At 36.7% G+C, this 17,529-nt stretch overlaps 1 protein-coding gene across 4 annotated transcripts in view; it reads left to right on the forward strand.

Moving 5' to 3' along the window:
* Window positions 1-17,529, forward strand: part of MYO5A (myosin VA) — a 192,484-nt gene that overhangs the window by 69,291 nt on the left and 105,664 nt on the right. For all 4 annotated transcript variants that reach the window (XM_027067263.2, XM_053224004.1, XM_027067266.2 and 1 more), the window contains exon 5: window positions 16,965-17,121. In XM_027067263.2, coding sequence (XP_026923064.1) covers window positions 16,965-17,121 — 157 coding nt within the window. The remainder of the gene's footprint in view (window positions 1-16,964; window positions 17,122-17,529) is intronic.

Consider the following 17,529-nt stretch of genomic DNA (forward strand, 5'->3'; position numbering starts at 1 on the left):
GTTTCTTGGCATTTTTTCCTTACCAAGTGATGAGGTGCCATGTTTACCAGATGTGAATCCTGGAGTTTCACATTTCCAGTACTCTTAGAGGCCCCTTATATCTTCAGGGAAGTTAGAGACACTTGTTCAGTAGACCTTTACTGAACACCATCCAGACACTGTCCTGGGCATAGGGGACACAACAGCAAACAAATGAGACAAAATAGACAAAAGTTTTTACCCTCATGACGTGAGGCAGAAGATACACAGTTTTTCACATATTAATAAGTACTATCCTGGAAAATAAAGTTAGGAAAGTAGGTAAGGAATGCCAGGTAGGCAAGAGGGCATATGTAGTAGTTTCAGGGAAAGCCTCATTGTAAAGCTGCCCTCTCTGTTTTTTTGCAAACTTAAAAAAACCTTAAACTTACAAAGAGGTTGGAAAAATAGTACACAGACGTACTGATTTCCTTACCCTCACATTTCCTCCCATGTTAACATGTTATGTAACCATTGTAAATAATTGAAACCAGGAAATGTACATTGTATAATACTGTTAGGTAATCTAAAAACCTTGTTCACTGTTTATCATTTCCCCTCCAATGCCCTTTTTCTGGTCTAGGATTCAATCTAGAATCATACATAGTACCTTGTGTTTCTCCTTAGGTTCCTCCAATCTAGAACTATCCATTAATCCTCTTTTCTTTCATGATTTTGACACTTTTGAAGAATACATACTGGCCAACTATCTTGTAGGCTCTGAGGACACAGCAGTAGAAAAATTAGGCAAAATAGACTCCAAAAATTCTTACCCTCCTGAAAGTTTGAATTTTTTTCCTGATTGAGTAATTGAGGCTAGCCACACATTTTGGACAGTCATATCACAGAAGTGATGTGCCCTTCATCATATAGAGGAGATATAAGATACTGATTCCTGGGGATACTAACATTGATCACTTAGTTAAGGCAGTATCTACCAGATTTCTCTATTTTAATTACTATTTTAAACTTTGAAATTAATAAGTGTGTTATGGGAAAATACTTTGAGACCATGTAAATATCCTGTTTTTCATCATACTTTCACTTACTAATTTTAACATCCATTGATGATTCTTGACTGCAACAATTTTTACTGTGGTGTTGGTCAAGTGGTCATATGCTATTTTCTACTATAAGGAAGAGCTGTTACTTTCCCACATTTATTTAGTATTTATTTTTTATTTCTATCAGTATGGACTCATGGATATTTATTTTAGTCTATGGATTATCACTATTTATTTTGTTCAAACTCTATCAGATTTTGTTCAAACTCTATCAGATTTATTTTGTTGAAACCTTGGAGCTCTTTTCAAGTGTACTTTCAACAGCCCTTTATTATGTTTTGATCATTTTCTTACATTTTAGCAACATGTGGCTCATTTTCTGATTTCCTTACCCCAACCCTAGAATCAGCTATTTAATTTCTTCAGGGAGCTCTGGTTTCTTTTTTGGAGGAATGGTACTTAGAAACAAAGATCTTTCTGCTAGGAATGCTCATTACTATTGGGGCATCATCTTTAAGCCCAGTTCACAGAGCTAGGAAATAAAGGTTTTCCCATAGCCTTAACAACAGGATGTGTTGTCATACTTTTAAAATTTTGCCACACTGACAGGTGATAAATGGTATCCCAGTGTTGTATTAATTTGCCTTTCTCTAAATATAAAAGTTACACATTTTTACACACACACACACACACACACACACACACACACACACACCCCGATACATGCCTGTATATATTATTATGTCTATTTGTATATATATTAAAAAAACTTGAGTTCATATTGATACATCCAATTCCAGTTCAACACCACAGTTTTTATTTTTGCTTTCTCTTTTTCCTTCATTTATCTCCTTTCTTTGGTCTTTAGAAACCTGGTCTCCTTATCCTGTATGTATGTGTATACACACACACACACACACACACACACACACACATATATGTATATTTCTTTGCTCAATCCTAGAATGTTCATAAAGTAGTAAAGTAGTTCTAAAAATATTATCCCATACTCCCGTCAGAAGCAAATTTACCATTCAAGTACAATATTTGTGTCCAATTCATTTTGTCTTTAGCCTTATGGTATATAAAGTACTGATTTCCAAAGTTACTTAGGTTAGTTCTTTATCTTACTCACTTTATTAGTTTATTCAACCACTTTCCCATATGTGGTCATTTAGATTGTTTTCAACATTTTAAATTCAACATTTAAACAATGCTGTAATAACCTGGTGCATATGTATTTATGTATTTTTGGAAATGTAGCTTAAGGTAGGTTGCTAAAAGTGACATTGCTAGGTCAAAAGGTAGGTTTAAATGTAGTTTAGTAGGTATTTCCAGATTCCCTCTAGAAGGGTTATACGGGTTTTTATTTCTGCCAAAAATGTTCAAGAATGCCTGCTTCCCCATAGCCTCATCAACAAAAAATATGTAGTTTTTCTTTGCAGTTCTTCACTATCCAATGGTATCTCAAGGTTGTTTATATTTGTATTTCTTTAAATATGAGTGAATTTGAACATCTTTTTGTATGTTTAAAAGCCATTTTATCAATGTGTTTGTGTCTTTGTTTATGCAGTGAACTGTCCATTTATGTCTTTTCAGTTTTTTGGTTGTGCGTTTAGTCCTTTGGTCCTCAATTTTAAGAGTTAAAAAATACATTAGGGATATTAGCTCTTTGTGGTATATATTGTAAATATCCCCCCTCCATTTATAAGTTTTCTTTTGATTTTATTTGTGCTGTTTTTTTTTCCATGCAAAATTATCAATCTTTTATTTTATTACTAGAGATTTTGAGTCAGTATTAAAAACCTTTCTCTAGGGGTGCCTGGGTGGCTCAATCAGTTAAGTGTCTAACTCTTGATTTCAGCTTAGGTCATGATCTCATGGCTCATGGGTTTGAGCCCTGATCAGGTTCTGTGCTGACATGGAGGAACCTGCTTGGGATTCTCTCTCCTCCTCTCTCTGCTCTCTCTCTCTCAAAATAAATAAATAAACTTAAAAAAAAAAAAACAACAACACCCAATGCCTTTTCCTATACCAGGGTAAAAGAGGAATTTATCCATGTTTTCTTCTTTGTATTGTTTTATAATGTACCTTTAGGTCCCTGATCCCATTGAAGTTTATTCTTTTGTATTATATGAGATATGGATCTAAATTTATCTTTTTTCCAAATGCTTACCTAGTTACCCCAGCAGCACTTATTAAGAAACCTATTTTGCCCCAGTTATTTCAGATGTCACTTGTCATATCCTAGGTTTTCTCATGTTTTGGGGTCAATATCTTGGCTCGGTTCTTTTCACCTCCTTTTATGTCTTCATGTCCTAGTACCACACTGGTTTTTTTGTTTTTTTTAATATTTATTTTTGAGAGAGCGATAGAGAGAGAGAGAGAGAGCAAGCGAGCCAGTGGGGGAGGGGCAGAGAGAGAGAGAGAGAGAGATAGAGGATGTGAAGCAGGCTCTGTGCTGACAGCAGAGACCCTGAAGTGGAGCTCAAACTCATGAACCTTAAGATCATGACACTTTAACTGAGTGAGCCACCCAGGCGCCCCCTCACTCTGTTATTCATTCATTCATTTATTTATTTATTTATTTATTTATTTATTTATTTAAAATATGAAATTTATTGTTAGATTGGTTTCCATGCAACACCCAGTGCTCATCCCAACAGGTGCCCTCCTCAGTGCCTATCACCCACTTTCCCCTCACATTGTTTTAATTATAGTGGCTTTGTAGTATTTTTTTAATGTTTGGTACCATTAAACCCTCTCATAGTTTGTCTTTTTCATTATTTTCCTAGCTATCTTTAGGTGTTTGTTTTTCCATAGAGACTTTGATATCAACTTACCTAACTCCATAAAAACTTAAGCTGTCTTTTGAGTAATAAAATGAAAGAAAGGGGGTGCCTGGATGGCTCAGGTGGTTAAGCATCTGACTGTTGATTTTGGCTCAGATCATGATCTCATGATTTGTGAGTTCGAGCCCTGTGTCGGGCTCTGTGCTGACAGCTCAGAGCCTGGAGCCTGCTTGGGTTCTTTCTCGCCTTCTCTCTCTGCCCCTCCCCCATTCATGTTCTCTGTCTCTCTCAAAACAAATAAATAAAACTTAAAAAAAAATAACATGAAGGAAAGGATAAAGCAAGTCATTCACATATCTGGGGAAGAATATTCCAAGCAGAAAAATCATCAACTGCAAGGATCCTACCAAGAGGTGTGGGCTGTCATAGCAAATTTGACTTATCTGAGTGTGGGTTTTGAACAGAGGAATGGCCTCATCTTGCAGCTATGATAAAAATTGACCATAAATTGCTGCCAAAAATATATATCCTAAATCTAATCAGGAAGAAACACCAGAAAAACTAAAAATGAGGAGCATTGTACAAAATAACTATAGATACCCTTCAAAATTATGAAGGTCAGAGAAGTCCAGGAAAGGCTGAGGAAGCATTTAGATTAAAAGTGATGAACAATACACACAGTTAAATGCAGTGAATATTCTGAATTGAATCTGTGATGATGGGAGAGGTAAGGTAAACTGTAGAGAACATTGCTGGATGGTTGATAAAATTGGAATATAGATATCTGTGGAATAAATAATATTACTATGTCACTGTTACATTTCCTGATTTTGATTACTATAGATGTATAAAAGCATGTCACTGTTCTTAAGAGATATAGTACTCTAAATTATGTAGGAGCCATCATGTCTGTAACCTACTCTTGAATATTTCAGAAAATATAAGAGAAATAGAGAGGTTAATAAAACAAACAGGCAAAACCTAAACAGTTGGTGAATCTGACTAAAGCATATATGGGAGTTCATTTTACTAGTTTTGTAATTTTCTGTGAGTTTGAAATCAGTGGGAAAAAAAACAGTTTGAAATCATATCAAGACTAGTTAGAAAACAAAAGCAAAAATTAAAAAAACAGTTGGTAGTAGGACAAGGGTAGAATCCAAGAGACTAGTTAGGAGGTTTTTATATTGATCCAATTAAGAAATAATAATCCAGTTGAAGAGTATATTAATGAAGATGGTAAGAGTGGATGGATGGATTCTGGATATTTTTTAAGATAGAATGGACAAAGGCTTGCTTATGTGAGGGTATGAAAGAAAAAGAGGAGTCAGGGATGGAGGCAAGGTATTTGGTCTGAGCACCAGAAAGTGGAAGTTGCCATTTACTGAGATGGAAGAGATTGAAGGAAGAGCAGGTTTTGTATGTGGGGTGGAAGGGAGGGAGGAGGAAGGGTTGGAGTTTCATTTTAGGTATCTATTCTCAAAACAAAACTGATACAAATGATTCTTCCCCAGTAGGCATATGTCCAATGACAATAGCAATAACCAGGATCCTTGCCTCAGGACTCCTTTCTAAGCTTTTATAGAGAGCAGTGCCCTCACAGAATACCTTCATAGTCTAGCCTCTTACTTTTAATAGTCCCTTTGACTTACAGAGGAGATGTGCAAGTGTCAGTGGGCTGCCGTGTCTGTTTTTCTTCTCATGTTCTTGTTTCCCATTCTTGCCAGTCTTTTCTCATGCTGGCACTGATTGCTCTTTGGTAACTAAATGACAGTAAATTTTCCTTAACACATAATTTTTTTTCTTTTATTTCTTTAAAACCAGGCAATATTGATCAATTTGGTTTTTTTTCTTTCCATTGTAAAAGGTAAATAAACTTTTTTGACTAAGTTTCATTTATAGGTTTTCTTTTTTTAAAAAATATTTTGAGAGAGAAAGAGTGTGCATGCAAGGCAGGGGTGGGGAGGGGGGACCTGGTCAGAGGCAGAAAAAGCAAGAAACAGAGGATCCAAAGCAGGTTTTGCACTTGTGAGCACAAAGCCAAATTCAGGGCTCAGGCTCACAAACCGAGTTCATAAAGTCCTGGACTGAGGTCAGAAATTTAACTGACTGAGCCACCCAGGCAACCCTGGGTTTTCTTGACATAAATTAGTTTATATGCATAACCTTGGTATAATGAAAAAGAGCTCTGTACTAATCACACATTCATCAATAAATAACCATGTAAGGTTCAATCTCCTCATCTGCCTTAGTCTCAGTTTTATTACCTATAAAATGGAGCAATTTCACTGGATGGTTTACTTTGACACTTATATAGTATTCTGTGGTATGCGTTTGTTACCTTGTTGTTTCATGGAGACTAATACATAAGCATTTTGCTCTTCCTAGTAGAGAGCAGACTATGGTAAGGAGTTGTGTAGTAAAGCAGAAGGAGCATGGTATAGACTTTCTTCTTGGAAACCAGGAGGTGTGGTATGTGACATTCATAGAGCTCTGTTCTAAACTTGGATAAGCCATCTAACCTCTCTGTGTTATTTTCCCCAATAAGGAAAAAAAATACCTGTTGTGCTTACTTCAAAGATAAAAAGTATATTAGATGATAAACATAAAAGCACTTTGAATAGCATAACATAAAGACTTAATGAATCACTATGTTGTACACCTGAAACGAATGTAACATTCTATGTCAACTATACTTCAGTTAAAAATTTTAATAAGTATTTAAGTATAGGCTGTTACTATCATCAGTCCTCATCATTATGAAGTCTTAGGTCTATATTCTCTTTTCATTTACTTTAGCCTCTCATCTGGTTATATTCTTTAAAAAAAATTTTTTTTTAATGTATTTTTAGTTTTTGAGAGAGAGAGAGAGAGCAAGAGAGAGCATGTGTGTGCATGTGTGTACAAGCAAGGAAGGGGAAGAGAGAGGGGTTGGGGGGAGGGAATCCCAAGCAGGCTCCATGCCCATTGTGGACCCCAACTTGGGGCTTGATCTCATGACCATGAAATGCAACCTGAGCCGAAATCAAGAGTCAGATGCTTAACCAACTGAGCCACCCAGGCACCGCCCCCCTTTTTTTGTTAATTGTTTTTTTTAATTATTTATTTTTATTTTTATTTTTTAGAGAAAGTGTGTGCAAGCAGGGGAGAATGGTAGAGGGAGAAAGAGAAAATCTTAAGCAGGCTTTATGTTCAGCTCATAGCCTGTCATGGGACTTGATCCCATGACCCTGGGATCATGACCTGAACTGAAATCAGGAGTCAGACACTCAACCAACTGAGCTCAACCAACCCAGGCACCCCTATTACTCTTGATTATTTATTGCTAGGCCTTTTCTTAGGGTGGCTCCTTCTTTCATTTGGCTAGGCACTTTTTCTTTTTAATATTTTTTTTCAACGTTTATTTATTTTTGAGAGATGGAGAGAGACAGAGTAAGATTGGGAAGGGGCAGAGAGAGAGGGAGACACAGAATCTGAAGTAGGCTCCAGACTGTGAGCTGTCAGTACAGAGCCCGACATGGGGCTCAAACCCACGAACTGTGAGATCATGACCTGAGCTGAAGTTGGACACTTAACTGATTAAGCCACCCAGGGGCCCCTAGGCAGTTTTTCTGAAGGCTTCTCTGTCCTGAGTTTCATTGGCCTGCTATTATAGATTATAAAATCTCTCCTGTTACCAACTGTGACTCTGCTGCCCTGTGGTACCAAGTATCCTATTTATGCAAATAGACTTGAAGTAATATATGCTACCTGATAAGAAACTTTAGGTATGATATATAAAGGTAGATTAACTTGTATTAAGAGCTACCAGGTTTAGATGTCTGCTGTGCAAGCATGGGAGCAGACATCATCACCCCTGCCTTACAGGTGAGGAAACTGAGGAAAATAACTTGTTCAGGCTGTCAGCCTAATAAATAGAATCTAGGAGCTGGTATTTGGTTCTAGCTTTGAGACTCCAAAACCTTTCTTCTTGGTCATTTTCTTATTTTCAATTACACTCCCCTATTCTAATACATTTACTCCCTCAAATTAACATTGCATACATAAATTTTGCATGTTTTATTTAGCTTAGAATTTCCTTCTCCAAGCTCCTGTTTCTGCCCGATTTTTATGTATTCTTCATGATCCCACTCAAGTTTTACTTTGAGACTACCTCAGCTCCTTGTATATGACTGTTCTTCAGGATTCTTGAAAAATTTGTCACTTAGTGGGTACTAGCTGCCCCGTAAAGTTGTAGAAGCATTAAAATACAGTAAGTATGAGTCTATAAAAGTTATAAATATATGTAACTGGCTATTTCTGTTAAGGCACCTTTATATTAAGGCTCTGTAGTGATGGAACAGAGAATTCAATTTGACATGAGAGGATCTGATAGCAGTGTGACCGGTTTCTCAGGAATTGAATGACCTTAATTGTTTCTCTGACTCTCTAAAGCACAGCTTTCACCAGTGTGCCGGCACATTCTATTGATAGATTGATTGATTGTGCAAGCAGGGGAAGGGCAGAGAGAGAGAGAGAGAGAGAGAGAGAGAGAGAGAGAGAATCCCAAGCAGGCCCCGTGCTGCCAGCTTGGAGCCTGATTCAGGGCTGAAACTCACAAACCGTGAGATCATGACCTGAGCCAAAACCAAGAGTCAGATGCTCAACCAAGCCACCCAAGGTGCCCAATAGTTTATTTTTGCTTTTGTTTCCTTTGCCTTGGGGCACTTGTCTAGTAAGAAGTTGCTGTGGCCAAGGTCAAACTGGTTGCTGCCTATTTTCTTCTATAGGATTTTGATGGTTTCCTGTCTTACACTTAGGTCTTTCATCCATTTTGAGTTTATTTTTGTGTATGATGTAAGAAAGGGGTCCTGGTTCATTCTTCTGCATGTCACTGTCCAGTTTTCCCAGCACCATTTGCTAAAGAGACTGTCTTTTTTCCATTGGATATTCTTTCCTGCTTTGTCGAAGATTAGTTGGCCATACATTTGTGGGTCCATTTCTGGGTTATCTGTTCAGTTCCACTGATCTGTTTTTGTGCCACTACTATACTGTCTTGATGATTACGACTTTGTAATACAGCTTGAAGTCCAGAATTGTGATGCCTCCAGCTTTGGAGGCAGTTTTCTGCCTCCAGTTTTCTTTTTCAACATTATTTTGGCTACTTAGAGTCTTTTCTGGTCCATACAAATTTTAGAATTGTTTGTTCTAGCTCTGTGAAGAATGCTGGTGTTATTTTGACAGGGATTACATTGAATGTGTAGATTGCTTGAATAGTATCAACATTTTAACAATACTTATTCTCCCAATCAATGAACATGGAATGTTTTTTTCATTTCTTTGTGTCTTCTTCAGTTTCTTTCATAAGCTTTCTATAGTTTTTAGCATACAGATCTTTGACCTCTTTGGTTAGTTTTATTCCTAGGTATTTTATGGGTTTTGGTGCAGTTGTAAATGGGATCGATTCCTTGATTTCTCTTTCTAGTGCTTCATTATTGGTGTATAGAAATGCAACTGATAGCTGTATGTTGATTTTATATCCTGTGATTTTGCTGAATTCATATTATCAGTTCTAGGAGTTTTTTGGTGGAGTCTTGGGTTTTCCACATAGAGTATCATATCATCTGTGAAGAGTGAAAATTTGACTTCTTCCTTGCCAGTTTGGATGTCTTTTATTTCTTTGTGTTGTCTGATTGCTGAGGCTAGGACTTCCAACACTATGTTGAACACCAGTGGTGAGAATGGACATTTTGGTTGCATTCTTTTTGTTTGTTTGTTTAATTTTTTATTGCTTATTTATCTTTGAGAGAGAGAGAGAGAGAGAGCGAGAGAGAGAGAGAGACAGAGAGAGAGAGAGCACGCACCAGCAGAGGAGGGGCAGAAAGAGAGGGAGGCACAGGATTCAAACCAGGCTCCAGGCTCTGAGCTGTCAGCACAGAGCCCAATGTGGGGCTCGAACTCATGAGCCGTGAGATCATGACCTGAGCCAAAGTCGGATACTTAACTGACTGCGCCACCCAGGCACCCTTTCCCTGTTGTGTTTTTGAGCTTAGGGGGAAAGCTCTCAGTTTTTCCCCATTGAGGATGATATTAGCTGTGAGTCTTTTGTATATGTCCTTTATGATCTTGAGGTATGTTCCCTCTATCCCTACTTACTTGGAGGTTTTTATCAAGAAAGGGTGCTGTATTTTGTCAAATGCTTTCTCTGCATCTATTGAGAGGATCTTGTGGTTCTTATCCTTTCTTTTATTAATGTGATCTGTCACATTGATTGATTTGTGGATATTGAACCAAGCCTGCATCCCAGGAATAAACCCCACTTGATTGTGGTGAATAATTCTTTTAATGTATTGTTGGATTTGGTTTGCTAGTATCTTGTTGAAAATTTTTACATCCATGTTCATCAGGGAAATTGGTCTGTAGTTCTCCTTTTTACTGGGGTCTTTGTCTGGTTTTAGAGTCAATATAATGCTGGCTGAAGCCACATCTTTAAGTCATTACAGTAAAAAACATGGCTTTGGAAGAAAGCCTTATATCACGTGAACATATTATTTTCTCTTTTTAACAAGTGATTAAATAAGAAACAATTAGATTGATTGCCTGCAAAAAAGTAAACCTCTAGATTTTGTTTAATGCAAACATGTTCACTTATAAGCTAAAAATTAGATGCAGTGCTTGTACACTTAACTAAAGTAAATGGCAACACCCAGTGGATGGCTATCAGAGAGTCAACATCAACATGGGTGGATATATTAAGTTGTGTTCCGCATGAGTCAGGTCTGAGGTTGGCATTACTTAGCTGAGTCATGAATGACCAGGATGTGAATGAGAAGTATGCTCATTAAATTTGCAGAGAAGAGGTTGATGGTCTTAGAAGATATGAATAGTATTCGATATGACCATGATGAACTAGAGAGATTACATTTTTTAAAGGGTAAAGTTCAGAAGGAAAATCTATAAAAGAATACACCTGATATAAAATTAAAACTTAATAGATACAAGAAAAGGTTGGGGTGACCAAATAGATACAGGTATAAAGACTAGATAGATATAGATACTGAAAACCAAAGGAGGAAAATGGACTACGATGTAACTCTTCTCTTTCATTAACCCAGAGTGGCTATTCTATTCTTGAATAATTTTTCCCCTGAGATTTCAGGTGTTTCTATGTAATTTAATTCCCATTGCCTTCTTCCTATACAACCTAGTTTTTCCTAATCATGTAAAAGTCAATTAAGGCATCACCTTTTCAAGAAAGTATTTCCTGACATCATCTTCTTACATCTGCCACCAATTTCATATCCTTCCTCCCTTGTTTCATATTCTCCTGGATAGACCTCTTTTCTAGCAATTACTTCTCTATATTTTAACTATACTTTCAATAAGTACAATTCTCTCTCAATAAACAATGGCCCCAGAGTCTTTTATCGTCATAAAATGATTGGCACATTGTGGCTGTTCATTACATGTTTTTTGGATAAATGAATGAAACAGTATTTTTAGGTGGGGGCTTTTAGTTCACATTAGAGCCCCTGCAACCACCATTGATAAAACAGGTCAGAAGAGCTTACCTCCAAGACACCCAGTACCCAGGTATTTGGTATTACTGTAGAGGCCCTTGAGAGAACTGGCCAAGCCGGAAATCATAAATCTTTGGTTCATGCAGCCTTAAGATGGTCCAGATTGATCTGTCCTTGATGAAGAGTGGAGAATCTCTGTTCTTTAACTTGGTTTTGTCTGGCTTTTGAAGTGATATCTATATCCTACAAGTAGAAAGAAGGTTCTTGTAATATAAGGACAAGAGTACTTGAAGCATTATAAATACTGACAGATCAGATAGTCAAAATTTCAAAGAACTATAAATTATTATTTACACATATATAACCATTTAAAGCTCACAGCTCAAATGAATAGAAAAGGGTAACCTATGATATTCACCTTGAACCATAAATTTTTTTAAATTTTTTATTTATTTTATTCAAGTATAAATAACACAGTGTTATACTAGTTTCACATTTACAATATAATGATTCAGTAATTCTATACGTTATTCACTTTTCATCATGATAAGTGGACTCTTAATCCCCTTCACCTATTTCACTCATCCTCCCACCCACCTCCCTTTTGGCAACCACCAATTTGTTCTCTGTATTTAAAAATCTGTTTTCTTTTGGCTTTTTTCCTTTGTTCATTTATTTTGTTTCTTAAATTCCACATGTGAATGACATTATGGTATTTGTCTTTCTCTGACTGACTTATTTCACTTAGCATAATATCTTCTAGGTCCATCCATATTGTTGCACAGGGTAAGACCTCTGTCTTTTTTATGGCTGAATAACATTCCATTGTGTAAATATACCACATCTTTATCCATTTATCTATGGATGGGTACTTGGGTTGCTTCCATATATTGGCTATTGTAAATAATGCTGTAGTAAACATAGGAGTATCTCTATCTCTATCTATCTATATTTTCAAATTAGTGTTTTCATAGGTTTTTTGTTTTTTTTTTTTTGGCTAAATATCTAGTAGTGAAATTACTGGATCATAGATAGGGTGATTCTATTTAAAAATTTTTGAGGAACCTCATAGTGTCTTTCACAGTGACTTCACCAGCTTGCATTCCCACCAACAGTGCATGAGGGTTCCTTTTTCTCCACATCTTTGCCAACATTTGTTGTTTCTTCTCTTTTTGCTTTTAGCCATCTGACAGGTGTGAAGTGATATCTCGTTTTAGTTTTGATTTGCATTTCCCTGATGATGATTGATGACGAGCATCTTTTCATGTGTCTGTTTGCCATCTCTATGTCTTTTTTAGAAAAATGTCTATTCATGGCTTCTGCCTATTTTTAAATTGGATTATTTGGGGGTTTTTGGTATTGAGTTGTATAAGTTCTTTAAATAGTTTGGATGTTAACCCCCTTATTGGATATGTCATTTGCAAATCTCTTCTCTTATTCAGTAGGTTGCCTTTTTTGTTTTATTGTGCAAAAGCTTTTTATTTTGATAAATAAAAATAGTTTAGGGCACATTGATGGCACAGTCGGTTAAGCCTCTGACTCTTGATTTCAGCTCAGATCATGATCTCACAGTTCATGAGCCCCACATTGGGCTATACGCTGTTAGTGCAGAGCCTGCTTGGGTTTTTCTCTCTGCCCCTGTCCCACTTGCACACACACTCTCTCTTTTTCTCAAAATAAATAAATACACATTAAAAAAGTAGTTTCATTTTGCTTTTGTTTCCCTTACCAAAGGAGACAGACATATCTAGAAAAATGTTTTCTACAGCTGCTGTCAAAGACCTTACTGCCTATGTTTTCTTCTAGGGATTAAGGTTTTAGGTCTTTAATCCATTTTGCATTTATTTTTGTGCATGGTCTAAGCAAGCGTGAACCATAAAATATTTGTCCCTGATGGTTTTGTCTGTTTTCTCCTCATCTCTGTCATACTTTTCCTGTTTATCCTTTTGTGTGTCTTTATTATGTGTTAACCTTCTCTCATCTGTGTCTCTGCTTGGCTCCCCACTTCTACCTATCTCGCTCTTGTTCTATCTTTTGGGCATTTCTTTGTATGGCCACGTAGAACTGAAAAACATTTTAAAAACTTTATTGTACCTACAAATTTCTACTTCCTGTGTTTAATTTAAAAGCATTTAAGTGCATTGCCCGGGTAGGTCAGTTGGTCGAATGTCTAACTCTTGATTTCGGCTCAGGTCATGATCTCATGGTTTTGTGAGATTGAGCTCCACGTTGGGCTCTGCAATGGCAGCATGGAAACTGCTTGGGATTCTCTCTCTCCCTTTCTCTCTGCCTCTCCTGCACTTGCACTCTTTCTCTCTCAAAATAAATAAATAAACATTTGTAAATAATAAAAGCAGGTGAATTGATTATTTTACATTTTTCCTCATTGTAGCCCTTTTTTGATTTTGGCCATCTTAAATCCAGGGATCCTCCAGAGAAGAAATGTTGCTCATTTCAAATATGGCCACTCAAGACCATCTGAGTGTCTATAGGCCTGTCCTTTCCCAACGATTCTGGGTCCTAAGAGTTTACCTTGGCTAGAGTGCAGGCTGTAGACCACCCAAGGTTTGAAAAATCCACTCCAGAGTTAGACTTTTAGATTATAGTACTTTAGAATTTGAGAAGGACTTTGGGTACTATTTAATCTTAAAGATGAGAAAACTGTGACCCATAGAGGTCATGCAATTGTTCTAAGCTATGATCTAAAATTAGAACCTGGATGCAAAGGAGCTTATATAATGAAAGAGTGGTGCTTATTTATATATTGGAATGCTCTACTAACCTTGGTAAAAAAGGGAAGCCTGCCAAAAAGTCAGGGAAATATAAAAGAAATAATAAAATCCCTTAAAAATTTTAAAAACTATTGATCATATGGATCCAGGATCCTATATCCTGGAAAAGAAAATGTATATGGCATGTGCTTTATATCAGTGCATATATGTATGTATTTGTCCAAATCTCTGTTCATTTGAATAGTTTTTGATCTTATCATCTTTAATATTTTTCTTCTTCCCCAGACTATAGGAAAGGGCTATTTCACATGAACTTTTAGATTTTTGATATAACATTTTGATATTAAGACTTGGAAGTAGCCTTTTAAACGCAGTACAGTTTAGAATAGCAGTTCCCATTAATAATTTCGTCAGACTTGTGGAAGCCTCCTCACCTTGTTTGCTCTTGGAAGGAGTGCTGTCACACAGGCACAGTGACAGAACTGATCATGCAGAAATTACAAAGAGATAATTTTTCCACTCATACTGTAGAAGGGAATCCAAAAACTATTGATACTATGCCTTGATTAATGTATTGAAAAAAGGTGAATTCTGGGGACATTTTAAATGACTAAAAGAAAGTGCACTGGCACCAAAATGAGAACTGTTTTATTAGATGATTTATTTTGAAATCAGCCATGAATCAACAGAGGCAATGGGAGTATTCAGTTCCATCTGTAAATTCAAATAAAAAGAAAGATGATGAGATGATGACTTTGAGGTTCCATGATGTGTCATAAAAATGGGGATTACATGCAAGCTTGTACTATACAAATTAAACATTCCTTAGTGTGTCACCTTGATCCTCCTGATTTTCCCCACAATATGGGAGTCTGGGTGTTAGGAATAGGCTGCTATCTGTCCTGGTAATGTGATGTAAGTGTGCATACTCAGGCCTGAACTGCGTACTCCTACTGTATTTTTCAAGGTCTATAAATAAGACAGTTAGCCTCATTTCTCAAAAGAAAAAGAAACTTTTCCTCAGAAAAGTCCTAAATTTCTGCTTTGAAAATTTACTGCCAAGTACTGTGGATTCTATCACTTTGGTGTCTCTGAAACCCATCTACCTCTCTCAGTCAGTCCCACCACAACCTTTACTCACACTTTGATAATTTTACATCTGGACACCCTGCGGCCCATAGTCCATATTGCTGCCAGAGTGATTTTTACTAATTAGATTGTGTTATTTTCTGTGTAAAACCCTATAATGGCACTCCATCATTTTTAGGTAAACTTCAGATTCCTTAACCTCTCATGTAAGAACTTTGTGATCATGTTCTTGGTCATTTCTGCAACCTTATCTGTCATAACTCCATGTTCCAGCCAAATTGAATTATAACTTCTCATTATAATTATAATATAACTTCTCATGCTTCTGAGCTTTTATTTTGTTGTCTCTTTTCCCTGGTATGTTTCCTTTCTGACTTCCTCGTCCCTTGCTTTTTCCTAGTTATCATTCTAGACCTTGTTCTGGTATCTTCTCTAGGGAGCCTTCCCTGATCACCTCTTCCTCCTTTCAGTGCCCCATCACAAGTATTATAATCTTGAATTACTAGGTCTCTCATTCCTGTTAGACCATTCACCACTGAGGACACGGATCCCAGCTTATTTAATTTGTATCCCTAGTATTTAGCACAATGTTTGGCATGTAGTAGGTGTTTGATAGGTGTAGTAGGTATATTTGTTGGATAAATAAGTCTCCTTTTAAAGATAAAAAGATCATCTTCTATAGTAGAATAACCTCCCCATCTTGTGGCCTTGTAGGATAGTCCCACTAAAAATCTTTGATATCATCCTGATCCTGTCCCTTTGCAAATTAAGGGCACAAATGATATCACCTTTATGTACTTGTTCTGTTATTTTGATAAAAAGCTGATTGCAGGTTCCATCTTAGGAAGTACAATTTCCTACTTCTGTCCTAGTAGAAATTGTAGTCTAAACAGAAAGATTTATTCTTAGGCTAGGTTGCTCATTGAAGTTTTATTTACTTATAATCAATACACATTTATTGAGTTTCTGTGATGTGTCGGGCTCTGGATTAGGTGCTGGATATTAAAGGTAAAGATGATCTAGGTCTTTATCCTCAAAGAAATGATAGTCTTATGAGCAAGTATATCAGAGTTTTTGAGTCATTGTGTGGGTGAATTAAAGAGGTAATAGTAGTTTTTGAGTTGTGACATATTTGAACAAATCACCAACAAATAAATGAAGCGTTTCTTCTCTACTAATGAGGACACTTTCAGCAGAAGCTGGAGTTCGTGGGAGATGTTACTTTAAGGACTGTACTGTAGTATACTAGAATTATTATCCAGAAATTAAATAATGTGTTTGAGACATGTACACACAAAAAATTCAGAGACCCTCTATTACAGGTTCACCTCAGATGTGATGTTCTCTGATTCGATGCTTTATATCTTCTTCGCCCTCTCTGTTCATTACTAGTTTATGAGTAGTTATTTTTTTTAAGTTTATTTATTTATTTATTTATTTATTTATTTAGAGATAGAATGCACATGTGTGTAGGGGAAGGTCAGAGAAAGAGAGAGAGAGAGAGAGAGAGAGAGAGAGAGAGAGAGAGAGAGAATCCCAAGCAGGCTCTGCACTGTTAGCACAGAGCCCACTGTGGGGCTCAAACTCACAAACCTGTGAGATAGTGACTTGAGCCAAAATCAAGAGTCACATGCTTAACTGACTGAGCCACCCAGATGCCCCTGTAAGTAGTTACTTTTATTAGGAAATATCATTCTTATGTTCCTTCCCACATTGCTGGACATATGAACCAGGAGAAATTCACCATGGCTCTTTGATGAGAGCACAGAGGAAATAATGTTAATAACATTCAGAAGTGGGCAGCACTGACAGTTACTCTTCTTTGTTTTACAGAGATGAACGAAATCAGTCCATCATCGTAAGTGGAGAGTCTGGGGCAGGGAAAACAGTTTCAGCTAAGTATGCCATGCGATACTTTGCAACTGTAAGTGGTTCTGCCAGTGAAGCCAATGTTGAGGAAAAGGTCTTGGCCTCCAACCCCATTATGGAGGTAAGACAGCAGCAGCCTTGACCTTGTTACTATATTTTCTTGAGAAACATGCCCAAAAAATTGAAACAGCACATGTAAGAAAGTTGAGGATGTCCTGGCCACTAAAAGTAGGAAAATACTTTTCCACATATTAGTAAGAAGAAACCTCAGAAAAGTAAAAAGTCAGTAAGGTAGACATTTGAGTAAAGCCCAGCTATGGAGGCATTTACTTTATTCCATAATCCTGCACTTTTAACCTACCTTTGAATTGTTGCCTCTAAATAGCTGGTAGTGGTATTTCATTTTCTAAATTTCTATTCTCCTAGTTATTTGACTCCTATCTATTGTTCCTTGTAGTAGAAGTGTGTTCCTCATTTCCCTCTAATTCTGAGTTCATAGGATTCTCCACGCTCAAGCATGAAGAATTTT

The sequence above is a fragment of the Acinonyx jubatus genome, chromosome B3, assembly GCF_027475565.1.
Source record: "Acinonyx jubatus isolate Ajub_Pintada_27869175 chromosome B3, VMU_Ajub_asm_v1.0, whole genome shotgun sequence".
Lineage (NCBI taxonomy): Eukaryota > Metazoa > Chordata > Mammalia > Carnivora > Felidae > Acinonyx > Acinonyx jubatus.